The 18,459-nt window shown below is 53.2% G+C and overlaps 1 protein-coding gene across 3 annotated transcripts in view; it reads right to left on the minus strand.

Moving 5' to 3' along the window:
• The window catches only part of SRC (SRC proto-oncogene, non-receptor tyrosine kinase), a 53,198-nt gene that overhangs the window by 14,788 nt on the left and 19,951 nt on the right, over nucleotides 1-18,459 (minus strand). For 2 of the 3 annotated variants that reach the window (XM_087445290.1, XM_004430422.3), the window contains 3 exons: nucleotides 7,474-7,639; nucleotides 5,933-6,190; nucleotides 4,495-4,594 (listed from right to left, as the gene is read on the minus strand). In XM_087445290.1, the coding sequence (XP_087301416.1) occupies nucleotides 4,495-4,594; nucleotides 5,933-6,182 (350 nt within the window). In that variant the 5' untranslated portion in view covers nucleotides 6,183-6,190; nucleotides 7,474-7,639. The remainder of the gene's footprint in view (nucleotides 1-4,494; nucleotides 4,595-5,932; nucleotides 6,191-7,473; nucleotides 7,640-18,459) is intronic. The other variant, XM_087445291.1, reaches the window with a different exon arrangement.

An 18,459-nucleotide genomic window follows, 5' to 3' on the forward strand; every position in this document is an offset into this window, starting at 1 on the left:
GCCTCTGGAGAGGCCCCCCAGAGAAGCTGCTGGAATCTGGGTGGGAGGAAGGGGCAGTTCAGGGAGCAACCCAGAGAGTTTCCAGCTCCTGGAGACTCAGGTGCCGGGGCAGGGGCCTCAGGGCAGTCAGCCTTCCCACCCCAGGGGCTTCCTCAGACCCACAGCCACACAGTACCCAGGATTTTAAGACCTAGAGCCATTTGGCATGAAGATCCCGGGAATGGGGTCTCCAGGCCTGCCACTGTGAGGACCCCAACCCAGCCAAACCCCAATGGGAGACGGGCTCATCCTTAAGCTCTCCACCTCCCCTGACACCCAGCCCAGCCACAGGCTAAACTCAGAAAGTCCCTCACTCCCCGGTGCAGGGGTGGGGGTGGGGGGGCTAAACAATAATGACCCTAAGCAATAACGGTGGAAGGACGTGCAGGGTGGTCCCTGGGTGAGGAATGAGACCTGAACATCTCAAATCTGGGTGGCCCATCTTGCACTAAGCATCCCCAGATCCGTCTCTTCCTCTAACACCAGCCCCCAACGCCACCAGCCCCGACTCCTCAGGGAAAGGAGTGGCTGAGCATTGTGATGTGAGGACCAGCTCCTGATCCAGCCCACCCTCCAGTCAGGGCGCCGCCCTGCCACCGGGGACTCCATCACCTCCAGCCCTCCTTGCCGGGACAGGGACTCCATCACCTCCAGCCCTCCTTCCGGGGACGGGACTCCATCACCTCCAGCCCTCCTTCCCGGGACGGGGACTCCATCACCTCCAGCCCTCCTTCCCGGGACGGGGACTCCATCACCTCCAGCCCTCCTTCCCGGGACCGCACTCCATCACCTCCAGCCCTCCTTCCCAGGACGGGACTCCATCACCTCCAGCCCTCCTTCCCGGGACCGCACTCCATCACCTCCAGCCCTCCTTCCGGGGACCGCACTCCATCACCTCCAGCCCTCCTTCCCGGGACGGGACTCCATCACCTCCAGCCCTCCTTCCCAGGACGGGGACTCCATCACCTCCAGCCCTCCTTCCCGGGACGGGGACTCCATCACCTCCAGCCCTCCTTCCCGGGATGGGACTCCATCACCTCCAGCCCTCCTTCCCGGGACGGGACTCCATCACCTCCAGCCCTCCTTCCCGGGACGGGACTCCATCACCTCCAGCCCTCCTTCCTGGGACGGGGACTCCATCACCTCCAGCCCCCCTTCCCAGGACAGGGACTCCATCACCTCCAGCCCTCCTTCCGGGGACGGGGACTCTATCACCTCCAGCCCTCCTTCCCAGGACCGCACTCCATCACTTCCAGCCCTCCTTGCTGGGATGGGACTCCATCACCTCCAGCCCTCCTTCCCGGGACCGCACTCCATCACCTCCAGCCCTCCTTCCCGGGACGGGGACTCCATCACCTCCAGCCCTCCTTCCGGGGATGGGACTCCATCACCTCCAGCCCTCCTTCCCGGGACGGGGACTCCATCACCTCCAGCCCTCCTTCCGGGGACGGGACTCCATCACCTCTAGCCCTCCTTCCCGGGACGGGACTCCATCACCTCCAGCCCTCCTTCCCGGGACGGGGACTCCGTCACCTCCAGCCCTCCTTCCCGGGACCGCACTCCGTCACCTCCAGCCCTCTGGGCAGACCCTGGCCTGACCAGACACCCCCAGCCCAGCCTGGAAGGCAGGAATAAGGAAGGGAAGGAGCTTGACAAGGGAAGGAGTGAGGGCTGCCCTCCAACTCCGGGTGAAAGGGGCAGGATGAAAGTGTCCTCCCACCACACCTTTGCTTAAGCTGTGACCCCAGCCTGATACGCCCTTCCCACCATGGCTGGTGGAGATCCCTCAGTACTTCCAAGCCTCCAGCCTGATCATCTTCCCCCGCACTGGCCTTTCCCTCCTCCTGGCTCCTCTGCGCCTACAAGGGCCGTGGGTCAGAGGGCCTGCCTACCCTTCCCAGTTCTGCCATCGCTAGCTGTGTGACCTCGAGCAAATCATCTCACCTCTCTGGGCCTCAGTTTCCTCATCTGTAAAATGGAGCAAATAAGAGTTTCCATTCCCCAGGGCTGTGGTGATGCATAAATAAAACAGTGCAACTTAAAGCTCTCAGCACGGACCAGGCTCACACACGGAGCACAGTAAATGGCAGCTATGGTATTATTGTTCATTCGCCTTGCTCACCAGCACCAGCTGACCGCCCCGCAACCCCCGATGTGCTGAGCAACAGGTGATTTGGGGACCCAGAAATGTGGCAGACCCGAGAGCAGCCCTCAAGGGGTTCCCAGTCTGGGAAAGGCAGATGTAAACAGCCGGAACCGTAAGAGAACTGGGACTCAGGGGGCACACAGGGGGCAGAACACTGAGAAAGCCCCTCCCCCAGTGAGAGCAGCTTAAGGAAGGGAGAGAGCCGCTGCCCAAGTGCCAACCCTGGCTTTGCTACTTGGTAGCTGTGTGACCTTGGGCAAGGGTCCTCATATCTCTGAGCCTCAGTTTCTTCACTTGCAAAATGGAGATAGCCCCTCCCCCATCACTACAGCCCTGGTGGGATTGCAGCCGGGTAACTACAAGGAACCTCTTTTTCCTTTTGCCTCACAAAGAAGGCAATCCTGAGCTGGATCTTGAGGGATGAATAGGAGTTTGCCAGGCAGAGATGGGAGAAAGGGTATTTCAGGCAGAAGGAAAAGCATGCACGAGGACAGGGAGGCATGAGCAAGCAAGACACGCTCAGAGATGGTGGCAATGTCCCACCTCCTCAGCCAGGCCTCCAAGGATGCTCAGGGATCGAGTCTACTCCACCCTCCAGAATCTTCCTGCCCTTCCACAGCCTCAAAGGCATCCAGCCCCTCCAGTGCTGCACTCTCCCCAAGCCGCCCCCTGCGAGGGACTCTCTCTGCCACCTCCACCTGCCATGCGATATCACTGTTCTTCCTTCAAGGACCTGCTGGAACCTCTCGGTCCCTGTGGTCACCACCGGAGGGGGGCACACAGCAGAGGCCCCCACGCCTGAGCTGACCCTGGCCCCACCCTCTGCCTGCCACGGCCTGGCCTGGGGCTGGCTCCCAGCCATGCTCTGGCTCCAGGAGGGCAGGGATAAGGCCTTCTCCACCCAGGCCTCACTGGGCCCGGCACTGGACCCTGCAAGCAGCTGGCACTCAGTGTGGGCTGACGGGTTCCCATGGGGAGGGGTGGTTAGCAGGAAGGGGGATGGGGAGGAGGTGATGGGATGAGAAAGGGGCGATGGGAGGACCCTCCCCATTCTCAGCCTTGAGTTAAGGTCAGGTCTAGGTCAGACTGGCTGGGGGTGGGGGACATGAGCTGGGGAAGCTGGAGGGGGTGCAGCCAAGGGAGCCAGGGACCACAGGCAGGGACACAGCGGTGGGAGCACATGCAGACAGCAGCCCCACCCCCACCAGCGAAGCCCCCCCCACCCCCCCACCACCCACAAAGTGTGTACACACCTGACATCCACCTTCCTCCTAAGGGCCAGCGAGAGAGAAGCAGAGAGAGCAAGAAGCTGAGAGAGGGCTGGAGGGAGCAAGCGGGGGCCAGGAACGGGGGAGGGTCCCTTAGGCTGCAGGGGTGGGGGACGGCAGGCGCTGCCAAGGGCAGTAATGCAGCGGGTGCAGAGCTCTGCCCTGCCCTGTTGGCAGCTCCTGCAGGAGCGAACCCCATGCCACCCACAGTGAAGCCCCCACCAGCCCCCACCCCTAGGCATATGGCCCAAGGCCCGCACGGCCCCCATGACAGGCTTTGTATCCCACTCCCACTGCACTCCTGGCAGGGAAAGAAGAGGAGGGGAGGGGAGGGGAAGGACCCCCACCCCGGGGCTGGAGCCCCACCTACCCCTCGTGGATTCATTCCCCCCTTGCTCCTCTGTCCACAGGGGCCCCAGAGCCTGGCAGGGCCCCCACCCTCCCCCCAGAGGCCAGCTTCATTCTAGGATGCCCCCCTCCAAGGCTGGAGCCCCTGGAGGTGAACGAGACGTGCACCAGGGCGCCCTGCCCTCCACACCTATCCCACCATCTCATCCCCATGCCCAGTCCTGACCCCTCTCACACTGGGTGCCCAATACGGGTGCCCCAACCCTCCCTATGTGGGCTCCTCCCCCTACAGCTGGAGACTGGCTTAACCAGCTGCCCTAGGCCCTCCAGCCCGGGGTCACTAATGAGGGTACCTCTCTGGGCAGAGCCTCTGGCTTCAGGCCCTGCTTTTTGTAGCCCTGGGTCCTGGGCCCAGTTCTGCCCTGACCACATGCCCTGCTCCGGGGTCTGAGATCTGGGGCGCTGGGCTCTGCTGACCAGTCACTGCGCCAGGAGCCCTCCCAGAGCGCCAACCACCACTGTCGGCCTCATCACTCCCACAGGCCCTGGGACGGTTCCCAGGCCCTCGGCGCTCAGCTCTGCCTGCCGCCCATCATGCTGTCCCCAGACTCTGGGACGCTCAGAAGTGGCTCTGGCCCAAGACCAGGCACAGGGGAGGGGTGCCCAGGGGCGACGGGGAAGGGGGGCACTCACGTGTTGTTGACAATCTGCAGCCGCTCCCCTTTCTTGAAGGATAGGTCAGTCTCTGTCCGCGACTCATAGTCATAGAGTGCCACAAACGTGGTCACCCCCCCTGCAGAGAGGGGTGGGGCGTGTCAGAACAGCCATGGCCAGGGAGGGGCAGACAGGAGGGCCCTGTACCCTGGGAGGAGGGGGCTGGTCCACCCACACGTCCCCCAGGACCCCCTCCCTGCCCTTGGTTCCTTCTCAGCAGTCACCACCTTCTAACAGCCCCCATGGCTGACACACCTCGCCTTGTTTCTCTCCCCCACGGGGGTTTTGTCTCTTTTACACAACGCTGTGTCCCCAGCGCCAGAAGAGCCCTGGCACACAGGACGGTATCACAAACATTTCCCAAATAAATGAATCGTTGTGTTTGTGGGTCTGTTTGTCTCACCCGGGTTCATGTCTGTGTCTGAGGGGTCCATGAGCATCCGTGTGTCTCTGTGTATCTGTGTGTCCTCACTGAACGTATGTGCACTTGTGCATCTGTAGTCTGTGGGTGTCTGTGCTGGCATCTCTAGCCGAGTATGTTCTCTGGCCTGCGTGTGTCTGTGAAGGGCTCTGACTACGTGTGCCTGTCTTCCCCTGGGAGCATGAGGTTATCTGTGTATGTGAGTGTGTTTGCATACATCTGCATTGGGTGCGTGTCTGTGCCTAGGGGGTGCACATCCATGGGTCCCTGAGTGTGTCTCTATGTGCAGGTGTGTCTCTCTGACAGTGTCTGCAGCTCAGCACACGTACGTGTCCTGTGTGAGTGTCTTTGAATGAGTTGTTGTGTGTGTGTGTGACCACGAGTGTGTGGCTCCGTGTGAGCGTGCCGGGTGAGAGTCCCCGTGTCTCTGTGTCTTAGGTCAGTGTGTCTCCAGGCCCACACGTGCATCTCTCTCAGCATCCCTTGCCTGGCGCTGCCGTACCCCAGAGCGCCAGCAGAGGGCGCAGGGGCGCATCTCGGCGTCGGGCGGGCCTCCGAGGACCAGCTGGCTTCTTCCTCCTAACCCGCCCACCCCCTCTGCTACCCACCGCCGCCGGTCCACCATCTCCGGCCTGACCAGAGGACAGAGCGAAGACTCAGCCCTGGTCCCCGTGCTGCCCCGAGCAGCCCCCTGCCTCTCTGGGCCTCAGTTTCCCCCTACAGTGCTATATCTCTAGACCCCTTTATACTCTGCATTTCACGCCCCCCCAAATGGAGCGTGCACCACACTTTCCATTACAAAGCCCTTCCCCACCCACGGCCTGCAGGAAACTCCCGACAGTCCCCAAGACAGTCCCCAAGGCCGAGTGTCCCACAGACTCTTCCCCGCTAGTGAGAGAGAGAAACAGCAGCCCAGAGGGGGCACCGCTGCCCCAGGGCACACAGAGCAGCCCGGCCCGGCCCGGAGGGGCAGAGGCGGCGGGCACCCACACTGACCAGCCAGCGGCCCCGCCCTCTGCGGGGAGGTGACCGTGTCCGAGGAGTTGAAGCCTCCGAACAGCTTGGGCTCGGCGGCCGCGGGGGCGAAGGCCGTGCTGGGGCCGCGGTGGCCGTCGGCGGAGGCCGGCTTGCTGGGGGTCTGCGAGGCGGGGAAGGCGCCCCCGCCGCCCCCGTGCGCGTTCTCGGCAGGCTCCAGGCTGCGGCGCCGCTGGCTGGCATCCTTGGGCTTGCTCTTGTTGCTGCCCATGGTCCTGGCTGGAGAGGAGAGAGGACCCTGGGGTGAAGGGAGACCCTGGGAGCACGCAGGGCTGCCTGGCCCTTAGACAGCCTCCATCCACCCCCACCCATTCTACAGAAGGGGAAACTGAGGACCAAAGACGGGTATCAGCCTCTTGGGTAAGTTCCCCTTTCAGAGCCTCAGTTTCTTCATCTGTAAAATGGGAATAATGATGGCACCCACCAAGGGCTGCCTTGGTACAGGGCCAAGCACAGAAGAAACGACTCATAATCAGAAGCCCTAACTTCCTCCACTCCCCAGAGTCACTGTTTCTGACCCTCGTGGGCAGGGACAGTACCTGAGTCATGTCTATGTCCCCGGCACACAGCACATAGGAGGGGTTCCCTGAGGGTTTGTGGAGTGAATACATGACTGACTGAAATTGTCTAACACTGGGGGAAAGCTGCTAAAAGTTGCAACCAGGACCGGCCCCGTGGCTTAGCGGTTAAGTGCGCGTGCTCCGCTGCTGGCGGCCCGGTACGGATCCTGGGCGCACACCGACGCACCGCTTCTGCGGCCATGTTGAGGCCGCATCCCACATACAGCAACTAGAAGGATATGCAGCTATGACATACAACAATCTACTGGGGCTTTGGGGGGAAAATAAATAAATAAATAAAATCTTTAAAATAAAATAAAATAAAAGTCGCAACCAAGGCAGGGATATAGCAGGAGGCTGGAAAAAGGAGAGAGGGCTGGGACCTCATCCCAGCCACAGGGCCTTTGCACATGCTGTCCCCCCTGCCTGAATGCTCTTCCCTGACCACATCACCAGGGTAATTCATGCCTCCTTCAGTTCTCAGCTCAAAAGTTACCTCCTAGGGAGGAAACCAAATCCTTTCACTGGTTTCAGTCCCCCTGACATTTGTGCCTCTCCTTGATAACATGTGGCCCAGTTTTTATCTTTGTGTGCGTGATTATATGATTATTGTCACAGGCCTTTGTCCAGTTCACTGCTGTGCTTCCAGGACTTAGCATAGGGCGTGGCACACATAGTAGGTACTCAATAAACAGCTGAATGAGTGAGTGAGGGAATGTGTGACTATTCAAGAATTAAGAGATGTCTGAGCCAGAAATCTGGGAGGTCGAGAGATGGGGAAACAGAGAAAACGAAGTCGAAAACTCCCCAGTGGTGCCCGTGGCCCTGCCCCCCCATTTGCCCCCCACTTCCCATCCTCAGGGCCTGGCCAGGGTCACCCCACCCATCATGGCCACCCCTCCCAGCTCCCATCTCAGCAGCCCTGCTGGGTCGGCACCTCACCAGGGGGAAGGCAGGGGCTGTCCCAGAGGGCCTGGGAAGCAGCCTGGGGTCTCCGCACGGACACCAGGTGTGGAGTCAGGTCCTGGACTAGATGCCCCGCTCCACCTCGCCCCGCTGTGCGACCCTAGGCAAGTCACTTCCCCTCTCTGGGCCTCTGCATCCTCATCTGCAAAGCAAGGACAAAGCAGACTTCTCAGGGCTGCTGTGAGGACCTGGTTAGAGAAAGAAATCATCTCGGCTCTGACTCTCGGTCACAATGTAGCAGGCTCTGACTCCAGCAGGCCCGATGCTACGAGCTCCCCTGACCTGAAACACCTTTCAACGCTCCCGAGGCGTTTTATGAGCGAGGAGCAAGGCTGGGAATGGCGTGGCGGTCGAGGGTGGGCTCTGAAGCCAGACTCCCCAGACTCAGATTCCGGCCCTGCCCCTAATTAGCTGCGTGACCTCAGGCAAGAGACTTAACCTCTCTGTGGCCCGCTTCTTCATCTGGAAATGGTGGGGTCATTGTGATGCTGATGGAGGCAAGGTCGCAGAGACACAGCAGGTCACCCTGCCCATCAGCTACTCCTGACATTGTGTGATTCTGGACACACAGACGAGGTGGGCTCCGATTACTCTCCAGGGGACCCAGCAGACCCTCGAATCCTTCCAGAACTTCCTCTGGGCACCCATGGATGGGGAAAGTCCCCTTGATGGGTTGGGGCCTCGGGCAGGACTGCTCGCTCTGAGCGCCAAGCCCAGCTCCATCACCCCCTCCCTATGTGAACCTCGGCCACTCCTGCCCACTCTGGGCCTCGGGCTGCCGGCTGCACAGTGGGGGCGTGGCCTGCATGCTCCCTGGGGACCAGCCAGCTCAGAGAATGTGGGGCTGGGCAGGCCCTGGGGAGACCTGCTCGATAGCCCAGAGGATCACTGGGGCCTCCTGAAGGACAAGCCGATGGGCCTGGGGACAGGGAAGGCCAATGTCTATGGCAACCCAATCCACTGAGGTCGTGGGGCCCATCAGCACTCACATAGCTGGCGTCCCGTGGGACCCAGTGACCCAGCTACCCACAGCCCCAGGCTCGATGGAGGCTGAGCCCCAGCACTGCACCCCCACCCGCCTGCTCCCTGGTACGGATTCACAGCACCGGCTGTGCAGCTGCTCTCTGCTCGGCACTACGGGGAACACAGATGAACTGGTCAGCGCCTGCCTCAGAGGGCACCTGCTCTAACAGGGACGTGTTTGTGGGACTTTGAGAGGAAATAAAAATTATAAAAATATATTTTAAATATTTTTTTTTTAAAGTTTTATAAATGAAGAACTTTCTAAGAGCCCAAACTTTCTTTAGAATGAACGAAACGATGAAGAGTAAGCCCCCCGTCACGGGAGGTAATCAAGGACAGGAAAAAGGGTACTTGGCTGATGTGCCATGGCGGGAGAGGGAGGGCCAGGGCTGGACCTTAACGGCCCTTCCAGCACCCAGAGGACACATGTGCCCTCTCAGGAAGGGGCAAAGAAGAAGACAGCTCCTGGCCCCTGAGATCTTCCACTAAGAAAGAAGACCACTCCCCACGGGGGCACCCAGAAAAAGCACAAGAGCGCCCTCAAGACCAGGCTAAGGGGGCCCGGGGCCTCTGGTTGCAAGGTGTGTTGGTTTGTGGAATTTGGGGTTTTGTCCTTTTTTCGGTCCTTGTGGTTGACTCTGATTATACAAGTAACTTGTGTCTGTGGACAGGCAGCCTCGTGGAGGTGAAGAGTCAGAGTCTGAATCCCCCAGTGCGGGACCCTGTGCCTCAGTTTCCTCCTCTGTCTATGGAGGATAACAACAGTGCCCCCGTCATAGGGCCGCTGGGGGAATCAGCGAGGGAAGAACACAGGACACACTGAGGCCGTGCGGCACACTGTCACTCCAGCCCCTGGAAGACGAGCCCCTGGCCGTGGTGGTGCACTTCCGCCCCACCACCTGAACGGAGGGCTGTAACCTGGGTCCACCTGGTGCCCCTGACTGTGAGCTCCTGCAGGCAGGACCGGGTCGGATTCAGCTCCACATCCCCAGAGAGCAGGACAGGCCTGGCACCTGCCAGGTGCTCTGGAAATATTTGCAGAATAGACAAAAGACTAAATGAGCCCAGACATGTGATTTGCGCCCTGCCTTGTTGCTGCAAGGTCACATTGTAGAGACCAAGTATCATTCTGCGATATTCAAACACTCCCAGAGCCCGGACCTTGTACCGGGCCCTGCTCTAAGCACTTCGCAAATATTGACTCGTGGAATCCTCAGGATTATCCAGGCAATAGATACTAATTGTGTTTCTATTTTACTGATGAAGAAACTGAGGCACAGAGAGGTTGAGGAACTTGCCTGAGGTCACACAGCAAGCGTGAGAATGAAAACAAGTGGGGACAGGGAACCACATTAGACAGGCAGGAATCAGAGGCTGCTCAGGGTCTCCAGTCGAGAAACTCGTGGGCCCCACCTCCCTCCCGCCCTTGGAGCCTCTCTCTCCCATGGAACAGCCAGATGCCCTTGGCAGATGGGGCGTGAGTGGGTAGGGCAGGCTAGCCCGGCTCCCAGAGAAAGCTCAAGATTTCAGGTTTCGACAAAGCAGAGAGTGCTTGGGGAAGGACAGACACATTTAGGGTGGGGTCCAGTCCCTGAGGGGCTGCTGCCATGCTGTGTGACCTCGGGGAGAGGCCCTCCCAGACCTCGGTCTCTCCTTCCTGGAGGCAGGACCCTGCTTCAGGGCCTGAACGCCCAGTCACCATGAGTTGCCCATTTGAGGAGGGCCAACCCCCACATCTCTTCCGTCACTTGCACACTCGGAGGCAGAGATAGATCCTTGGGCCCCCGGGGGAAGTGGTGGGGGCTCCGTACTGGGGATGCCCGAGGTTCCCAGAGGAAGGGGGCCCCTCTCCTCTGGGGAGCCGCTCCGGACCACAGGCTCCAGACAGAGGCCTGCGCTACGGCCGCCCCTGCGAGGCTCTAGGATGCGGGGCCTACAGTGTGTCCCCCTCAGGGCCCCAGCGCTGCCTGCTCAGCAGGTCCCAAGCCCACTTGGCACCTCCCCCTGAGGCCGCCCCCTGCCCCGTGTCGCTGTCTCAGGGCTGGTTCGCCTGTCCTCCCCCCGCCCCATCTCCATTCCCTCGGGCCAGGCCCCTCGTCCTGGCCTGGCGCAGCCCTCCTCCTGGCAGCCAGAGGCGTCCCTGTAAACCCCACAAACAACTGCGGCTGCCTCTGCTCCACTCCCTCCATGGAAAACTAGAAACGACCTAAGTGCTCATCAGAGGGGCCTGGACCATCAATGCCGGCCTGCTCATCAAGTGGACAGCCGTGCGGCTAATTAGACAGAACGAGAGCTCCCTACTGCCTGAGAAGATGCTCCCGACACACTGTTACGTGAAAAGAGGAAGACGGCATGTAGAACGTCCTCCGGGCCTCTCAGGGCCTCAGTTACCTTGTCTGGAAAATGGGGGCAATAATGCTACCTACGTGAGGGGGTTGGTGGGAGGATTAAATGTGACAACGCATGCAACCGGCTTCGTGTGGTGCCCAGCACGTAGTACACATGAACGACAATTATGTCCACACATACTTCCAGAGAAAGTTCTGGAAGGATTCCAAATTCTTCACAATGTTTCATCCAAAAGGCATGGAACAGGGAGAAGAAAATCTCTTTTTTTTTTTTGGTGAGGAAGATCAGCCCTGAGCTAACGTCCGTTGCCAATCCTCCTCTTTTTTTTGCCGAAGAAGATCGGCCCTGGGCTAACATTGTGCCCATCTCCCTCTATTTTATATGGGATGCCACCACAGCATGGCTTGACAAGCAGTGCGTAGGTCCGTGCCCAGGATCTGAACCCGCGAATCCCAGGCCACTGAAGCTGAGCACGTGAACTTAACCACTACGCCACGGGGCTGGCCCCAGAAAATCTCTTTTTTACTTTATATGCTGTATCACTTGACATTTAGAAATTACTTGTCATGATTTTTTTTTAATGAGACTTTTAAAAAAACATGCAAGAGCTTCCCATCATGCCCTCTGGATGAGGCCTGAACCCCTCACGCGGGTCCACCCAGCCCTGCAGAGCCAGTGCCGTGGCCCCCTCCCACGGCCCCCTCCCTGAGGGCACCATACTCTCTCTCACCTCCTGGCCTGTGCATAGGCGGTGCGCCTCTCCAGGCACACGGATGCTCACAGCATCCAAAAGAGCCCAGAAAAGACTGTTGTTCAGTCGCAGCGTACCCACTCCTTCCTTCCCTGCTCTGAAGAACATCACCTCTACCTCTCCTGAGGCTGCACGGGAGGCCAGGAGCTTAGGAGTTCAGAGTGAGGACTGCAGTCAGGCCTGGTTCAAATCCTGGCTCTACCTACTAGCTAAATCTTCTCGGGCAGTCGCTTCACCTCTCAGTCTCTTTATCTTTAAAATGGGTTTAATGGGCCGGCCCCGTGGCTTAGCGGTTGAGTGTGCGCGCTCCGCTGCTGGCGACCCGGGTTCGGATCCCGGGCACGCACCGACACACCACTTCTCCGGCCATGCTGAGGCTGCATCCCACATACAGCAACTAGAAGGATGTGCAGCTATGACATACAACTATCTACTGGGGCTTTGGGGAAAAAAATAAATAAATAAATAAAATTATTTAAAAAATGGGTTTAATAATAAGCCTAACATCTGAGAATTCAGTGAGGAGTCCACGTGCCAGGCACAGAATAAGACCTCAATAAATAGCGCACAATGTTGTTTGCTGTTATTATCAGTACAGGGGATGAGAAGGACAATGCAGGAAGATGCGGGAGTTAGGCGGCAGGGCCTTGAATGCCGAGCACAGAGCTGAGCACTTTACAAAGAGTTGATACTCAATTGTCCCGACAGCACAGGGAAGTAGGGACTATAACTGCACCCACTTTACAGATGAGACCAAAGTTCAGAGAAGCCAGAACCTTGCCTGAGGCCACACAGCAAGTGAGTGCAGCAGAGCCAGGAAGCTCGAGGTACAGGAGAGTGCTGTCAGAATGCACCTCTGGTGCCCCACCCACTGGGCTGCCGCCCCCACTGCCCCAGGTGCCTCCACCACTCCACCACTCCACCATCTCCACACTCCACCATCTCCACCATCCACCATCTCCACACTCCACCATCTCCACCACTCCACCATCTCCACCACTCCACCATCTCCACCATCTCCACCACTCCACCATCTCCACCATCTCCACCATCTCCACTCCACCAGCTCCACCACTCCACCATCTCCACCATCCACCATCTCCACTATCTCCACCATCTCCACCGCTCCACCATCTCCACACTCCACCATCTCCACACTCCACCATCTCCACCATCTCCACCACTCCACCACTCCACCATATCCACAATCCACCATCTCCACACTCCACCACTCCACCATCTCCACCGCTCCACCATCTCCACCATCTCCACCGCTCCACCACTCCACCATCTCCACCATCTCCACCGCTCCACCATCTCCACCATCTCCACCATCTCCACCACTCCACCACTCCACCACTCCACCATATCCACAATCCACCATCTCCACACTCCACCACTCCACCATCTCCACCGCTCCACCATCTCCACACTCCACCATCTCCACCATCTCCACCATCTCCACCACTCCACCATCTCCACCATCTCCACCATCTCCACACTCCACCATCTCCACCATCTCCACCGCTCCACCATCTCCACCACTCCACCATCTCCACCATCTCCACCATCTCCACACTCCACCATCTCCACCATCTCCACACTCCACCATCTCCACCGCTCCACCATCTCCACCATCTCCACCATCTCCACCACTCCACCATCTCCACCTTCTGGACACAGAGGCAACACAGGGGTCAGAGGCCAACTCCGACATCACCATCCATATCTCTGGAACCTCCAGCAAGAAGCCTCATCACAGAGGAGTCAAAATATACGCCTGGAGGGCAGGCCCAGTGGCACAGTGGTTAAGTTCACGTGCTCTGCTTCGGCGGCCCGGGGTTCACAGGTTCAGATCCGGGCACAGACCTACACACCACTTGGTAAGCCATGCTGTGGCAGGCGTCCCGCACATAAAGTGGAGGAAGATGGGCACAGATGTTAGCTCAGGGCCAATCTTCCTCAGCAAAAAGATGACGATTGGCAACAGATGTTAGCTCAGGGCTAATCTTCCTCATTAAAAAAAAAAAATATATATATATATATATATAAAGGCCTGGAACCAGAATCCCAGGTTCAGTTGCCAGCTTGCCACATCCTAGTCATGCCACCTCAAGGGGGCCTCAGTTTACCCCTTATCAAAAGTGGGAATCAGCACAATTGTTCCTATGTAACTGGGCTTGTTGTGAGCAAAACATCAGGTAATACTTATAAAGTACCTGGCACATAGATGCTCATATTTGCACATAAAGTGCTCAATAAATATTAGCTATTATTACCATTAGTGCGGAAGACCTCTATTCAGATCCTTGCTCTCTTTTCTAATCACTCTTACATTTAGGCAAAGGCTTCCAAAATTCCTACTAAGTGCCAAGCCCTGTTCCTGGCCCTGGAGGGATGGTCTGTGGGAGTTGATTAGGAGCCCAGCCCCATAAAAGCCACTTCATGGGGAAAGAGTCCAGAAAGGACAAAGCATGTCCACCAGTTAACTTTGCTCTAAGATACCTGCCAATGCAGTGAGCTAAGAAAAAGAAGTGGAAGGAATAAAATGGAATTAGAAAAGAGAAGATGAGTATAGTATTTGCAGATGTTATCAGTATAGATCTGGGAAATCCAAGAGAATCTGTCACAAAACTATTAAACAAAAAACAAATTAAGTAAAGTGGAAAGAAATTAAAAGTTAACATCCAAAAATCAACAATGTGTCTATACACCAACACAATCAGAAAATAGAATCAAAGAAAGCCTAGCATTATAAAAATATCAATTCTTCCTAAATTAATCTAAAAATCGACTATGATCCTAACAAAAACTCCAACAGGAGTGATGTCAGCATCACAGCGGAAAACCTGAGAGGAAGTGGAACATGAAGGCAAGGATTGAGAGTAAATGGAGCCTTTAGATAAGCTTTAACACAGAAGATCAAAGGCTGGAGGAAAGAGATTTAGGAGGACTTCCCAGACCCGCCGAAAGCCAGTTCAGAGCAGGACTGTGCTTCCTCCCTGGGAAGCTAGGGCTATATTAAAAACAAAACAAACAAAATAAGGTATTTCTCTCTTGATACAGCACAGCCAACAATATTACATTTATTGGTAATTGGTAATTGTTAGATGGATAAATAAGGTGTCTAAATTTATTTCTTCAATTCTGCCCTAAATTTTATATCATGCATTTATAAAAGATTTATTTTAATATTGTTTTATATCTAGGCTTATATATTTCAATTAAAAATATTTTTATAAACAAACAAAAAACAGGATTTTTTTTTAACTGGGCAAGTCAATTTTAAAGTTTATGAGTAAAAGTAAATGTACATGAGTAGCCAGGACAATCCTAAAAAGAAGAATAATGAGGGGAAATAGCTCAACTAGATAGTAAAAATTACTCTAAAGTCACAGCAATTAAAACTGTGTGATATCAGTACAAAAATAGACAAATCAATGGAACAGAATGGAAGGTCCAAAAGTTGTCCCCAAATATATGGGAATTTAATATATAATGAAAATGGCATTGAAATTTACCAGTGAGAAAACGGTAGACAGAGTTGGGACCAATGCTCTGAAACAAAGTTGGATCTCCATCTCAATCCATATTCCTGTAAATTTCAGATCAATCAGATTTAAACCACACAAAAATAAAATGATAAAGCTCTAAAAAGGGGAAGGGAGAATAAATTTTCTCAGAATGAGAAAAGTATTTCTAAACATGGCAAAAAACCTAAAAATCATTCTTAAAATGATAAGTCAATCTACATAAAAACCTAAAGTGTCTGTATGGCTCAATAAACATCATAAACAAATTCAAAAGACAAACCACAAACTAGGAAAAATATTTGTAACTCATATGGTAGACAAGGGTTTTTTCCCTTAATATATAATGAGTTCCCACAAAAGAAAAATAACCACAGATAGTTTACAGCAAACCAAATGGCTTCTAAACATATAACAAGATGCTCAGCCTCATTTATAAGATTAATGCAAATTAGAACTCCACAAGCTACGGACCACAGCAGAATACACATTCTTCTCAAGTGCACATGGAACATTCTCCACAATAGACCATATGTTAAGCCACAAAACAAGTCTCAATAAATTTAAAAGGAGTGAAATCATACAAAGTATGTTTCTGAGCACAATGGAATGAATTAAGAAATCAATAACAGAAAGAAATTTGGGAAATTACAAATATGTGAAAATTAATACACTCCTCAAAAACCAATGAGTCAAAGAAGAAATCACCAAAAAAAGTAGAAAATACATTGAGATGATTTAAAATGAAGACACAACATATCAAAATTTATGGGACATGTAAAGTAGAACTTAAAGGGAAACGTATAGCTGTAAATGCCTATATTAAAAAAGAAGATCTCAATAACCTAAGCTTCCACCTTAAGACATTAACAAAAGAAGAGCAAACTAGCTCTAAAGCAAGTAAAAGGAAGGAAATCAAGATTAGAGCAGAAATTAATGAAATAGAAAATAAAAAACAATAGAGAAAAATCAAAAAAACCAAAAGTTGGTTCTTTGAAAAGATCAACAAAATTGACAAGCCTTTAGCTAGACTGAACAAGAAATAAAGAGAGAAGACTCAAATTACTAAAATCAGGAATTAAAGAGACAACAATACTAAAAACCTTACAGAAATAAAGATCATAAGGGATGCTATGAACAATGCTATGCCAGCAAATTAGATAACTTGTATGAAATGGACAAATTCCTAGAAAAACACAAACTACAGAAACTAAGAAATAGAAAATCTGAATAAAGCTTAAACAAGAGATTGAATTAGTAATTTTAAAACTTCTCACGAAGAAAAACCCAGGCCTAGATGGTTTCCCTGGGTAATCCTACTGAACATTTATTTTATTTTTTTTTTTTTAAAGATTTTATTTATTTTATTTTTTCCCCCCAAAGCCCCAGTGGATAGTTGTATGTCGTAGCTGCACATCCTTCTAGTTGCTGTATGTGGGACTCGGCCTCAGGATGAACGGAGAAGTGGTGCCTCGATGCGCACCCGGGATCCGAACCCAGGCCACCAGCATCGCAGCGCGCGCACTTAACCACCAAGCCACAGGGCCGGCCCCCCTACTGAACATTTAAAGAAGAATTAAGACCAATTCTTCACTAGGGAACCATTCCCAACTTGTTCTATGAAGACAATATTACGCTAATACCAAAACCAGACAAAGACATCATGAGAAAACTACAGACAGCTATCTCTTATGAATATAAGATGTAAAAATCTTCAACAAAATACTAACCAACTGGATCCAGCAACATATGAAAAGAATTCTACATCATGACCAAGTGAGATTTATGCCAAGAATACAAGGTTGGTTTAACCTCTGAAAGTCAGTGAATGTAATACATCGTACCAACAGAATAAAGGACAAAAAACACATAATAATTTCAATGTGATTTGACAAAATCCAACACCCTTTCATGATAAAAACACTCAACAAAAGAGGAAAAGAAGGGAATTTCCTGGGCCGGCCCCATGGCGTAGCGGTTAAGTGCGCGCTCTCCGCTGCTGGCGGCCCGGGTTCGGATCCCGGGCACGCACCGACGCACCACTTGTCAGCCCACGCTGTGGCAGCATCCCACATAAAGTGGAGGAAGATGGGCACAGATGTTAGCCCAGGGCCAGTCTTCCTCAGCAAAAAGAGGAGGATTGGCATGGATGTTAGCTCAGGGCTGATCTCCCTCACAAAAAAAAAAAAAGAAGGGAATTTCCTCAACCTGATGAAGGGTATCTATGAAAAACCCACATGTAACATCATATTTAATAGTGAAAGACTGAAAGCTTTCTCCCTAAGATGAGGAACAAGATAAGGACGTCCACTCTCACCATTTCTAATCAATATTGTACTGGAGGTTCCAGCCAGGGCAATAAGGGAAGATGAAATAAAACGCATCCAGACTGGAAATGAAGAAGTAAAACTAGCTCTATGTGCAGATGACATGATCTTGTATATAGAAATTCCTAAGGATTCCACTAAAAAAATTATTAGAACTAATAACCGAGTTCAGCAAGGTTGCAGGTACAATATCAATATATAAAAATAAATTGTATTTCTATATACTAGCAATGAACAATCCAAAAATAAATTAAGAAAACAATTTACAATATCCAAAGAATACTTAAGAATAAGATTAACAGGGCAGGCCCCGTGGCTTAGCGGTTAAGTGCACACGCTCTGCTGCTGGGGGCCTGGGTTCAGATCCTGGGTGTGCACCGACGCACCGCTTCTCTGGCCATGCTGAGGCCGCGTCCCACATACAGCAACTAGAAGGATGTGCAGCTATGACATACAACTATCTACTGGGGCTTTGGGGGGAAAAATAAATAAATAAAATCTTTAAAAAAAAAGAACTCAACAACAAAAAGACAAATGATCCCATTAAAAAATGGGCAAAGGATCTGAATAGATATTTCTCCAAAGAAGATACATGAATGGCCAATAACTCCACGAAAAGATGCTCAACATCATTAGTCATCAGGGAAATGCAAATCAAAACCACAGTGAGATACCACTTCACACCCACTAGGATGGCTATAATTTAAAGGACAGATAAAAACAAGTTGTTGGCAAGGAGGTAGAGAAATTGGAGACTTTCTACACTGCTGGTGGGAATGTAAAATGGTGTAGTTGTTTTAGAAAATGATCTGGCATTGCCTCCAAAGGTTAAACATAGAGTTACCATATGATCCAGAAGTTCTGCTCCTAGGTATACATCCAAGAGAAAAGAAAACATATGTCCACATAAAAACTTATACATGAATGTTCACAGCAGTGTTATTCATAATAGCCAAAAAGTGGAAACAACCACACGTCCATC

This window comes from Ceratotherium simum, chromosome 21 (assembly GCF_057802395.1).
Source record: "Ceratotherium simum simum isolate JZ-2026a chromosome 21, ASM5780239v1, whole genome shotgun sequence".
NCBI classification, from domain to species: Eukaryota; Metazoa; Chordata; class Mammalia; order Perissodactyla; family Rhinocerotidae; genus Ceratotherium; species Ceratotherium simum.